Here is a 12045-nt window from a genome sequence, read left to right as displayed (position 1 = left end):
TGCGAATGAAACGAAGCGATACGAAGGCTGCCGAATAGCACTTCCATGCCGCACTTGTTGGATTCTCGCATGTCTGCGCATGTCTGGGCATGTCCCGCACATTAAAGTTGATGCTACGTTGGTGATGGCACTTTGTCGCTTTTGGTAACTAGCTTTTTTTGGTACATGATGCTATCGGAGAAATCTCTCTAAAAACAAATGTGAGCATTTTTCCTTCAGCAATATTTGGGAGATATCACGAACTCTCATTCAGATTATATTTGATTTAAGAAGTCGCATAAAGATTATTACTAATGAGATAAAAAAATTCAAAAATGTTATGTATGATCTTGGCTTTATAGCTTATGTTTTTAGCGGCACTTTTGACCATATTAGGCAAACATGTAGCAACATATATGTATGTACATACATGTATGTACATGCATATATAGTAACGTGTTTGGTGCGAGTGATTTTGGGGGACCTGGAGGAGCTGAACGGAACGACCGGATGCCCAAATTAAATTAAACCTGCAGCAAAACAAAGTTTTAAAGCTCGCATGTACATATCCGCATAGCGAGTTAGGCAAGTTAAACGTAAAAGTGTTCTTAAAAACCTGCATTACCGACCAATAAGCCCAATAAATAGTAACATTAATAGCTTGATTTATCTATATTATACAGATAAGATTAATCCTAAGTTCCAAAGCGTTTTTAAAATCGTTTCCCCTTAAATCCAAAATTTAAGCGAAACAGATTTCAAGAATATCCACAACAGTCAACTAACTTACTTAATTCCAACTTAAAAAGGATATCCAAGGTAAACCAAGCAAGGAAAGGCATCGCAAGACTGAGCCGTAAGACAATTACAAACAGTTTTAAACTCACTTAGTTCCCCGGGTAATATGCAAAAAGATGGGGGCTTTACATAAACCGTTTCTGATATTTATTGGACAGCCATTGAAACAAAGCTTTAATATAAATGCATGCGGTTACAGTTAAACTGTACGCTGAAGTTGTTGCTTAACAAACTTAAAAAAAAAACTGATATATAAATGCAGGTTAACAACGATAAAAGTAAATAAACGGAAAGTTAGCCATGTGCGCCAGGAGCTTAAATTAATCGAGGAGCCGCTCAGAGTGGCTTACCTCCTATAAATGCACATTTTGGGGATGGGTGGCGGCACATGGCACCTGTTCCAGCTCAAAGCAGATTGTCGTACAATTTACAATATTAGATATGTCTAGATAAATGCATGGGAAAGAGCCTCATCCGTAAAAGTAAGCGTTTTCGAGTAATAGGCTCTCTAGTGTAGTAGGAAAAGGGCAGGATTCTCCAGATACTGCTTCCAAACGTTGGAGAAGCTGGCCATGGTCACGCCGTCGATGACGCGATGGTCGGCGGACCAGCTTACGCTCATCACATACGCCTTGACCACCTCATCCTTGTCGTTGAAACGCGGCACCGCCTTGGTCCTACCCATAGCACCGATGGCCACCTGCGGCGCCATTATACAAGGATGTGTGTAGGTACCGCCAATCTGTAAGATTAACCAGAACATGATTAATTTTGCAATCATTCACAAGTATTCACTTGTACTCACCACTCCTATGTTGGAAAGCGAGAAGGTGCCATCGGCAAAGTCTGCCGGAGACAGGGAGCCAGTCCTACCGCGCTCCACCAGTGCATTCAGATCCTTGGCAATCTCGATAATAGTCTTTGTCTGGCAGTTCTTAATATTCGGCACCACTAGACCCTGTGGTGTATCGATGGCAACGCTTATGTTGTGGGCACCCTTGAAGACCAGCGATTCGCTGGCCAAATCCAGGGAGCTGTTAACAATTGGATATTTGGACAGCGCAATGCTAGCAGCCTTGATGCAGAACGGCATGAACGTGAGCTTGGGCACGCCATTCTCCTTGGCCACTAACTGCAGTTGGTTACGGAATTGCATCAACTGGGTCATGTCGATTTCGTCGCTGTAAGCAAAATGGGGGATTTTCTATGGCGACAAAAAAGAGTATAATAAGTAATTAATCAGCGCTTGTTAGTTTGTGGAAGCACTTACCAGGGATTCCGTCATCGATTTCAGCATGGCCTTGCGCACTCCCTTGAGCACTTCGACGCGATCAGCGGGCACAGAAACACTTGCTGCTCCACTTGGAGCAGCACTAGGCGTTTTCGCCAATAGTGTGGGATGTGGAACGTTAGTACCGGGAGGAACTTGGCCCAGAAACTCCAGAATATCACCCTTAAGCACACGACCATTCTTTCCCGTTGCTGGCACCTTGGCCAGATCCAACTGGTGTTCCTTGGCCAGACGACGAACCGAGGGCGTGGCGGGTATGATCACACGACCTTCTGTGGGCGTCGCAGATGCTTCAGCTGATTGCTTCTCCTCGTTTTCGCTTGCTGAACTATCGGAAGATGTGGAGGAGGAAGAGGAAGAAGAGTCCTCCGGCTCATCTTCGTCTTCATTCACCACATCGAAATCGAGCAGAGGCTTGCCGACCAGAGCAATCTCATCGATTTTGTGGTGAATCTTGGTTATCTTGCCATCATAGCGACTGGTGATGGTCACCGATGCCTTGTCCGATTGCACCTCGCAGAGATTGTCGAACTGCTCCACGGTGTCGCCCTCTTTCACGAACCACTCCTTGACGGTTACCTCGCGGATTCCCTCGCCAATGTCGCTGAGGTTGAAGGAGACCGTCTTGTCCAGGCTTGAGGTCACATGCAGGCAGCGTCTCAACTGGATGGAATAAAGGTATAATTATTTACCTCATGCTAAGAATTTCTATTCTAATTATTTTTTATTGTTATATACTGATATTGGTATCGAAATATTTAGAAAGCGATTTTTGAAATGCCCTACAATTATTTTCAATTATCAATTACTAATGCATTGCGCTATATAAAATTAAAATTAGACGTAATTATACAATATACAAAATGACTTCTAATATATTATTTTATTTTATTGTTAAAAATTGACATACATATATGTCAATATATATATATAAGTAATCAATAATTATTTGAGAATAAACTAATTTTTGGATATATTCCGAATCTTGATGATCTTTGATCTCACTTTTTTCCTCTGTGTAAGAAAAACAAATTCCGCCGATTGGAAGAGTATAGAGATATTCTTCTTCTCGCTTTCGCGCGCGAAAGGTGTTTGTGAGATTACATAACAGCGGTGTTGTTTTTCTTTTGACCACCGATTGGCGGGTGGTTTTTGGGGGCTACTCACCGCGGCACGTTGGGAAATGCAGTTCCTGAGCAGCCAACATGTAGCGCCGTTTCGGAGGAGGTGTGTTGCCATTTAGCGGGACTTTGGAACCTAGAAATGCAAGGGATAAAAACGCGGATCGGTTCGGATCGTGGGTTTTAGCCTCATGCGATCGAGCAGCTGTGCCTGTGTGTGTGTGTGTGTATGTGTGCATGCGGCAACATATGATTCAGAGAAGAGATGGACAAAGTATCGATATAAATGCAAGATCGCCAATGCAAAACTTAGAAAAAAATAGAACTGAACTGCACTTATAAATAATTATAAACCCCTTCTAAATATATTTATTGCATTCACAATACACGAATATTTTTATTTCTTCAGTAAATATTAAATTATGAAAATATATTTAAATCATCATTGCTAAAGTGCCCACCACTAGGGATCCAGCTGATCGTACATAACATGTGCTTGCACGTGTTAACCAACACTAGAACTAACAACGTGATAAACAATAGCACACGTAAAAATGGTAAGTGCGCGGTTAATACATCGCAATTTATCTCTAAAACTAAAGTTTCCACAACTTAAAATCCCAGACGAATCTGCGCAAGGAACTGGAGAAATGCAAGCACCCCAACAGCCGGAAAACCAAGGCGCTGGGCAAGAAGGCACGTCGCCAAAACAACAAGCACAAGGTCCGTTTGGGTCATGCCATCAAAAGCAACATCACTGGCGAGAAGTTGAGCTGGTTTCTCGGCCAAATCGATGAGGGACGCACTGAACCGCTGAGGCCGCAGGAGCTGGAGGATCTGATTGAGCTCTATTTTACGCGATTCGACGAGGAGCTGGAGCAGATTAACCTAAAGCAGTCGATTGGCAAACATCGGGCCAATCAGCATGCCGCCCGCAAGGATGTGATCACCATGACGCTGGAGAAGGAGCGCAACGAATTCCGCACTGGCGGTCTGGAGCTGATGAACCTCTGCGATCCACTCAAGCTGAAAATGCTGCGCGATTGGGACGGCAGTGCGCTCAGTGTGCAGCACCTGAAACTCGACCTAGTCTCCTATAACATGCTGCAGCGGCTGAAGGAGCAGTCTAAGAAAAAAGAAACCAGCGAGCAGATGGAAACATAAAATAAATGTAAATTAAAACTGTAATTGTTTGTTGACATTTGTATTTTGCTATTGAGCAACACTACTTGCTATCGATTGGTGGTGCAGCTGTTCTGCGTTAAAATAAACTTCGGTAGGGTTGTCACGTTCGGTACATCTGTCACATGGCTTCAAATACCCTAGTGCCTTCAATTCTGAAACTTAATGTAAAATCACTATAGCTCAGATTATAATCGGACGCTAGATGGAAAAATTATGACTTTATTTATAAATTTCACAACTGAGAAAGAATTTCAAAATATATGTATATACAATGCTGGAAAAGAATATGCAATTTAATATTAATAATTTTGTAATAGCATACTGTTTTTAAGCGGACAGATTTAATAACAGATCTTACAACAATTTTCTAACAATTCTAAGCAACGCGTAACGATAGTTTTACGGACTACCAACCCTTAGCACTCACGGCGATATTTGTCAGCCATTGACAGCCCTGTTCGCTGAACTTGAATTTAGTTATTTTCGTGTGCTGTGCGCCGATAAACCGAATTGTGGTGAAATATCCGTCTCGAAGTGAGTTTTATTATATAAACAAACGTGAGGCGGTTCAGTAACGTCCATAATATTGTTTCTCAGCCGCTTTTGACCGATACCCGATTGAAGAATGGGCAACAGTGCATCTCAAGGAGTTGCAGCTCCAAGTGTTTCGGCGGCCCACCCGTTGACCACCGCATCCGCAGCCACCGCATCCACAACCACCGCATCCGCAGCCACCGCATCCGGCGAGAAGCCCAAGTGCAAGGCCTGTTGCGCCTGCCCGGAGACCAAGAGGGCACGTGACGCCTGGTGAGTGTGCACCTTTTGCATCCCATGACGCAACCACATGGCTAACAACAAAATTCTTATCCAATTTCGATACCAAATCCCCACCAGCATTGTGGAGAACGGCGAGGAGAATTGCTTGGCGCTGATAGAGGCGCACAAGAAGTGCATGCGCGATGCCGGCTTCAATATCTAGATATACCGACACATCCTGGGATGAGGACACCAGGATTATAGGATAACACTAGTCCTGCACACACTCCCCCCAGTGCCACTCCTCGGATCCCCAGCCCCTTCAACTGTTTGTTTTTGTTGCATCTCAAGCTAATTATAGAACTAAATTAATTGAAAACCAACCGGTTTGTAATTTTCTTGTTCAAGGATGCCGCTTGTAGCAGTTAGCTAGCTAGCTTTTAATTGGTCAATAAGGAAATACGTACTTCTTTAGTCATTTGAAAAGTAGTTCTGAAGAGTTCTAACTATGCTCGCAAATGAGGGTCCCTAAAAATTTAGCAATTTAGGCGGGAAATTATTAATTTTTCCCTCCTTTAGCCAAGAAACTAGATACTCAATGTTAATCTTCTTGAAAAGCTCGTGTTATATTTGAGGGTTAAGCCGAAAGGGACTTGAATTTATTCATATAAAGCTTAGGGTACGCAGGGCGACCACGGCGGCCATGTAGAAGGTGATCAGTAGCATGGTGGCGAAGGCTAGAATCCTCGATGGCTGCGGCACCGGATAAACGGCGTAAACCAGAGTGTGTATGATCCTGGCCACGGAGGCCACTCGGAACAGTATGCAGGCCACATCGGCATTCGGATTGGTACTGATATAAATCAAGGACATGATAAAATACGGCAGAATGTTCTCCATGTCATTGCGATGGGCCCTAAAACGTAAAGTATAAGGTTATTAGGATGTGAACCTACAGTTGCATAGCCCGCAGTCGAACTACTCTAAATCATGGTTAAGTCAAATACTAGTTTCTAACTTTCTCATGACAAAACTTCTTGTTTAGTAGATTAATGGTAATAACGCACCTTCTGACCCGCTCCACATGCGGATCATCGAATTGCACTTCAAGATTCTTGAAGAACAGATCCTCCTGGTTGGGAAAGATCTATAAGAGCGGAAAATAACCATTTTTAGAACGAGACTAAAACAGGTTAATCTAAATAATCGAATGTGATCGCGATGACATGGAGATTTGAAGTTATTACCCTGCGCCGCAGTGCCAACGGTACGATCGCCAGCAGCTGTGAATTGAATGGTGGAATGATGATGACCTTTGAGCAAGTGCACAGACATAATTTTATCTTCATATCTTCAGCCTACCTTATACCGGAAACGCTGAACGGCCGTTAGCAGCGACATGAGCAGCATCTTCACCACCAGGACTGTGGACCAAAAAAGATAGCAGCAAAAGACAGGATTCTCCAGGGTAAACATATCGCCGGGCGATGTCATCATCTTGCTGGAATTACTAGCTGCGGCCGACATGGCGGATGCGGAATGTGTGTGCGTTCGCTTTGAGCCGACTTCGACAAATGGCTGAGCCGCACTCTCAGCTCAATGTGGAGATTGGTGATCATAAGCATGCGACCAAACTGGTTACGAATTGCGTCGAAACAAATCTAAGGTGCTGTGCAGCCATGGGACAAGTGGTATCTCTCTACTTTGTCCATGTGGGCCAGCTAAACTACACTTCTACGCAGGGTACACTAGTATTTAAATTGATTTCTTAGAACTTACAAGACGTTTTACATATTTGCAAAAAAAAAAAAAAAGAGATTAATATATAATTAAAAGTAATTAATTATAAAACTAATGCAAATTTCATTATTTTCCCTCTGAACATTTTGAAATCTTACTTGTTAAAACCTAGATGATAAATGATTATTATCATGTCTTCACATTATTATGTTTTTTAATAAGTTTTAATTTTGTGTATATAATCTATATCAAAATTTTGTTAACCAATTGCATTACCTATATATTCTTTAACGTACCAACCAATTATAGCAATTATAGGTGACTTATACTTCCTACTTATAGGACAAAAGCTGCTAAATTAACCATACGTTTCACTGAAAATGAGCACCCAAAACCTGTACCTTGACATCACTGGTGCTATGAATGCGAGTGGGTGAGTAGTTAGTTGGCAAAGTGGGGTCAGCATTAGTCTAAATGTACTTGATACAGCAGACGAGCACGTAGCCCGCCTCGAAGCAGGTGATGGCGAAGGTGGTGAAGAAGGCCAGGGCTCTTGCTGGCTGCGGAACCGGGATGATGGCGTAGACCACCGTGTGGATCAGCCGGGCACTTGCACCGATCCGGATGAGCAGACGGGCGGTCAGGGGATTCGGTCCGCTGGCCACATAGGCCAGCGACATCAGAAGAAAGGGCAAAATGTTCTCTAGGTCGTTGCGATGAGCACTGAAAAGGAGATATACCAGTTTTATACATTCGGATATCCAAAATTTAGGTAATCTTAGTTTGCTAAATAGAACTTGATGAGAGCTAAGAGTATGTGGTTATAATGTACCTTTATTTATATGTCCAACTATTTTCACTTACCGACGAACTCGTTCCACATTGGGATCCCCGAATCGAACCTCCGTGCTCCGACTCAGGCGTAAATCCTCTGGGTTGGCATAGGTCTTGGTTTTCATGCGCTGGCGGGCGGTGAGTAGTGACATAACGAGCATCTTCAGCACGAGCAGACTGGTCCAGAACATGTAGCAACCCATCACGGGATTCGATTTGCTAAGCAAAATCAGCCGGAAGGCGGCGGCAGTGGGCGTGGCATCCATCGGTCCGTTGTCCATGGCGAGCGTTCCTTGTTCGTCAACAGTCTGGAGGTTATTGCGTGGCCAAGAAGGCCGATTTGCCGAGGAGGCACAACAGGTGACATGGTTCCCTCAATTGACCTCATTTACACGTTATTAATAATTTAAAGGAAATACTGCCCATCAACCCCATTTATGTGGTATTCCCGCAGCAGTTTTTCAAGCCAATTTGGGCAACGAAAATCCACATAAAGTAACAGACTTAAAAAAAAAGACTTCACTTGTTCTTCATATGATTATCTACATGGTAATAGATTTCATAAGATTTCAAGGCGCCATCTAGCGATCGCTTTTTAGCAAATTATACATTAAGAGAGCCACCTATATTTCAACCAGCCACTGATAATAACCTTAAATTCTTTAAACATGGCAGTTAATTAATATTAAATCACTCGATTCATTTGAATGTCTACTAATTATTTGCACAGCTCATTTGGTATTTAATACCAATTTCATAGTTTAAAGAAAATTATCACCAGCTTGATGACAAGGGAGGGGGAAACGGAAGCAGACAGATAGGAAAAAGAAGAGAGCGAACATTTCACGCTTTGAATGCGTGGGGCCAACTATATTATCACTATCAGCATGTGTACGAAAACCGCAGAAATCATTAAAATATACATACATATATACATACAAGTATCCATGTGCGTATGCTTGTAGGATCGTTGGTTTGTCAGCGTCTTTCAGGCAGACAGACGAAAATGAATTGAAACGAGGCAATTCGCCGTCTGATTAGATGTCTGCCGTTTAATGGAGACCCACTCAAACTTGGAACAGGCCCGATATGATCCCCAATCTGGGGCACAGACGCATTTTCCAGGGGGTCTCATACAATGCCACATATCCAATTTCCCATAGAGATTTATTTATATATATATATCCCTCAGGAGGCAAGTTACATAAGATCGGTTCCAAGATACTAAGGTAGCACCTGAAACCACCAATTCTCGCAAACGATATTGTAAACCCATATATTCATTTCAATCCAGTGGTACCAGTGAGGAAATTCTCGTAAATAATACGAGAATTAATTCTGTAAACTGAAGTTGTATATTTAATGAAACAAATATTATTTATCCCATAAAATCAGTGCCAAGTAACTAGGGTTCTTAGTTAAGCAAATAGCTTTATTTCTAGTTTGGCGCCGTCAAAACAAGTTTGAACCACTTTTGCACCCCAGTGTACGATGACACCCATTTATCTACAAGCAATGACGTATTCGCATGAATTGGTCTTTGGTCCCGTCTAAACTTAGTCGAAGGTTTCTTTAATTTCTGGTTTACGTTCATTATTTATTTCTTTTCTGTTTTTAATGGAACACACACGCTCCAGCACCAGCATCGAATTTTCTCAGTCTCTGAGGCAGCGTCATCGTACGACGACGACATCACGTAAACCGTCCAAAGTCCAAACCGTCAGTCCCAACTTTTTGTGGTGCCCGGCATTCTTGTTCCTTCTAGTCTTCTGTTATGAGTTTTCGCCCCATGACGAATTGGACTTACCCCCGTGCTACCTCTCTTCCATAGTCTTTGCATATAGTTAAATCCGATTGCCGTACAACTCAGTGAACTGAAATAATTCATAAGACAAAAAAATGTTTTAAATTGCGACTTTCCTATATTTATCTTCATTACATTTAATAATAAGATAACATAGCAAATTTCATTGTGATAGAGGCTGTGCAGAGGTCAAGTTACTTGAGACTCACGGCCTGTATTCGAATAGGTTTAGCTTAATTCTAAAGCTTACACAACTAGTTTAGCACCCATCAATTGAAATCTACATATTTATGTAGGCATTTTGGCCCATTTCAATGAATCTCAAAAATTTAATCGCCTCTGCAATTGGACTCTCGAGCAATTTGAACCCGTGTGTCACTAGATTGCGATAAGCATGGCGAACTTCGTTTAATAGGTGGCTTAAAGGCTTATACATCATAACGATAACCGGCGACAATTATAAAACAAAGGCATTAAATGAATGAAGCAGCGTATAAAAAAAAAGTATTCAAAACGCCCTTATCTGCAAAGTACAATCCATCTAGAAAGCAGTACGAAAAAAAAAAGGAAATAAAAACTTAATATAATCAGCAAGCGACTCATTCGCCTTTCACATGTGTGTACATACATGTGTATATAGAGGAACTCACTCACGCCGCTGATCCAAAGTCCAATATATGCCATCATTACCTGAATGTTTCCTCCTTCTATATATAGATCATGCCGAGGCTTCTAAAATTTGGCACTAGGTGCCAAAATACCGGAATCCAATGAAATTCTAGGCTCAACCGTTTGGGAAAATACCCGCAGACGGACACGCTTTGGGTCTCGATAACGGTATATATATGTATGTATGTATATATACATATATTCATATGTATATACATTTATATATGTATACATACACTGTTGAGCATATAGTATTCGGTCTGGGGCTTGTCTACGTGCGGCCAACTGCTAATCGGCTCTATATGCAGGTCTTGAGCGGATTATTCCGATTCCATATAACTTCTGTTGATGTATATACATACATATGTACATCCATATAAAAAGCTGAGGAAATCAATGATTTGAGCATTTCCAACAGTTTTTTTTTTTTTTAATTATAAATACTTTTTTGCTCAACCTACTAAAACGTAATTTAATCTTAACATTTCATTTCAAAATTATTCACCTTGATCAACCTATTTATCTGTAAAAAGAAAATATGAAATAGCTTCGTAATATACTCGTTACAAACCGTCCAATATTTATTCATTCCAGTAATCTTCATTATCAGCTAGTGAAATCAGTTAGGTAAACATGGTTGAAGTGATTTCCTTCGTTTACTGTAATTTCCAGATACCACGCCTACAAAGTCCACATAAAAAACTAAAATAAGTACAACAAACTGAACGAATCGGTTACATTGGTTTATTTACGTCCGATATCGCCGATCGGAACCCGGACCAAGTAGTGACGATAAGTCCAACACCTGCTCTTGGTTACAACATAAACAGTGTTGTGACGACATCTCCGGACTTTGGAACTACGGACGACTAGCCATTGGTAACCTTCCCAACTCGTGGGCCTGGTTAATATGCGCATTAGCGGTTAAGCCTTATCAGACAGACATAATTGCCTTATATAGCTCATAATTCACTGAGGGGCATTAACCCATTTTGGATTTTTGGAATCTAGGTGTTTCGAAAGATGGAGAATATTTTGATCCCTTGGGTTTTTTGGGATCTAATTGAAATCCAAGCGAATAAGGTTATTTTCCAAAGTTTTCATTAACTCTTCATCTAACTCAAGGAAATTATTCCTTTATGAACTTATTGTAGATTTTAGGGACTAAAAACGTGCTGATGGATGGTTTAAAAAAAAAGGAGGATGGTGCTTCGTTTTAGGGGTTAACTTAGCACGTTTCGCGCTTGTAGTTTTCGTAATTTGTTTTCGTTTTGTCACTAATCGGACTTTGGATTGCCAAGCGAATTACACAGCATTCGGCAAGTATTACGTAGAATACTGAATGTAGATGTTTGACTGTGCAATGGCGTATTATCGATGCGGTGGCAGGGGTTCAAAGGTCGCACGAAGCTTTTGCGTGGCGTTGCCCATTGGCCATTGATAATCGAAGTGCCCCCATACACAGAAATACATATGTACGTATGCACATATATGTACATAAATATATATTGCAATGTACTTCAATCTAAACTTTGTTTGCGCCCGACACAACGTATTAATTAATCTAGTTGTCAAGCATGCCGAACAAACGTAGGCACTGTCTCTCTTCTTTTCCCAAATTTCTTTCTTTCTCTTCAGCTCTCTTGTTTTCTGAACAGAATAATTGGACCCCCCTCCAAGGACAACACAGAAGAATTGCACTATGAACTCTGCATAGATCGGGAAAAAATGATCAAAATTAGTTTGATCATGATAGAAGAATTGTTTATAATTTGATAATGGTACATTCTTTCACCTGATTTTCTAATTATGTTTTACCTCGAAAATAAAGATAATGAAAATTGTTTCAAAACTATTTTAAGTTTCAT

General features: G+C 41.3%; 5 protein-coding genes, 2 long non-coding RNA genes and 1 other non-coding gene across 10 annotated transcripts; 4 read left to right on the top strand and 4 right to left on the bottom strand.

The window, feature by feature from the left end:
• Positions 1-904: 904 nt before the first annotated feature.
• On the bottom strand, positions 905-3409 carry Dbct (Dihydrolipoamide branched chain transacylase E2). Its single transcript, NM_132772.4, has 4 exons — positions 3236-3409; positions 2048-2731; positions 1583-1981; positions 905-1519 (listed from the first exon to the last, which is right to left on the bottom strand). Exons 1-4 carry the CDS (start codon positions 3305-3307, stop codon positions 1286-1288), a joined length of 1389 nt encoding a protein of 462 aa, NP_573000.1. The 5' UTR covers positions 3308-3409; the 3' UTR covers positions 905-1285.
• A 297-nt stretch (positions 3410-3706) lies between these two features.
• CG15027 (uncharacterized protein) lies at positions 3707-4375 on the top strand. The gene is made up of 2 exons (NM_132771.3): positions 3707-3746; positions 3814-4375. The coding sequence occupies exons 1-2, from the start codon at positions 3744-3746 to the stop codon at positions 4351-4353; spliced, it is 543 nt and encodes a 180-aa protein (NP_572999.1). The 5' UTR covers positions 3707-3743; the 3' UTR covers positions 4354-4375.
• Positions 4376-4834: 459 nt separating this feature from the next.
• Cox17 (Cytochrome c oxidase copper chaperone COX17) lies at positions 4835-5505 on the top strand. The gene is made up of 3 exons (NM_132770.2): positions 4835-4908; positions 4972-5181; positions 5269-5505. The coding sequence occupies exons 2-3, from the start codon at positions 5000-5002 to the stop codon at positions 5351-5353; spliced, it is 267 nt and encodes an 88-aa protein (NP_572998.1). The 5' UTR covers positions 4835-4908; positions 4972-4999; the 3' UTR covers positions 5354-5505.
• Positions 5506-5516: 11 nt separating this feature from the next.
• Positions 5517-6707, bottom strand: CG33178 (uncharacterized protein). 3 transcript variants are annotated; one of them, NM_001298334.1, is made up of 4 exons: positions 6493-6707; positions 6378-6413; positions 6198-6277; positions 5757-6046 (listed from the first exon to the last, which is right to left on the bottom strand). In NM_001298334.1, exons 1-4 carry the CDS (start codon positions 6655-6657, stop codon positions 5794-5796), a joined length of 534 nt encoding a protein of 177 aa, NP_001285263.1. In that variant the 5' UTR covers positions 6658-6707; the 3' UTR covers positions 5757-5793. The 3 variants fall into 3 exon arrangements, with proteins under 3 accessions (NP_001285264.1, NP_001285263.1, NP_788904.1); NM_001298335.1 differs by lacking the exon at positions 6378-6413 and having other exon boundaries at positions 5517-6046; NM_176731.2 differs by lacking the exon at positions 6378-6413.
• asRNA:CR44960 (antisense RNA:CR44960) lies at positions 5781-6918 on the top strand. Its single transcript, NR_123910.1, has 2 exons — positions 5781-6427; positions 6488-6918.
• Positions 6919-7164: 246 nt separating this feature from the next.
• Positions 7165-8167, bottom strand: CG33177 (uncharacterized protein). Its single transcript, NM_176730.2, has 2 exons — positions 7735-8167; positions 7165-7593 (listed from the first exon to the last, which is right to left on the bottom strand). The coding sequence occupies exons 1-2, from the start codon at positions 7983-7985 to the stop codon at positions 7341-7343; spliced, it is 504 nt and encodes a 167-aa protein (NP_788903.1). The 5' UTR covers positions 7986-8167; the 3' UTR covers positions 7165-7340.
• Positions 8168-8278: 111 nt separating this feature from the next.
• On the top strand, positions 8279-12036 carry lncRNA:CR44662 (long non-coding RNA:CR44662). Its single transcript, NR_123908.1, has one exon. It is a non-coding gene; the product is annotated as a long non-coding RNA:CR44662 (long non-coding RNA).
• lncRNA:CR44661 (long non-coding RNA:CR44661) lies at positions 9109-9578 on the bottom strand. Its single transcript, NR_123909.1, has one exon. It is a non-coding gene; the product is annotated as a long non-coding RNA:CR44661 (long non-coding RNA).
• Positions 12037-12045: the final 9 nt, after the last annotated feature.

The sequence above is a fragment of the Drosophila melanogaster genome, chromosome X, assembly GCF_000001215.4.
Source record: "Drosophila melanogaster chromosome X".
Taxonomy (NCBI): Eukaryota; Metazoa; Arthropoda; class Insecta; order Diptera; family Drosophilidae; genus Drosophila; species Drosophila melanogaster.
This window is presented reverse-complemented; position numbering and strand designations above follow the sequence as displayed.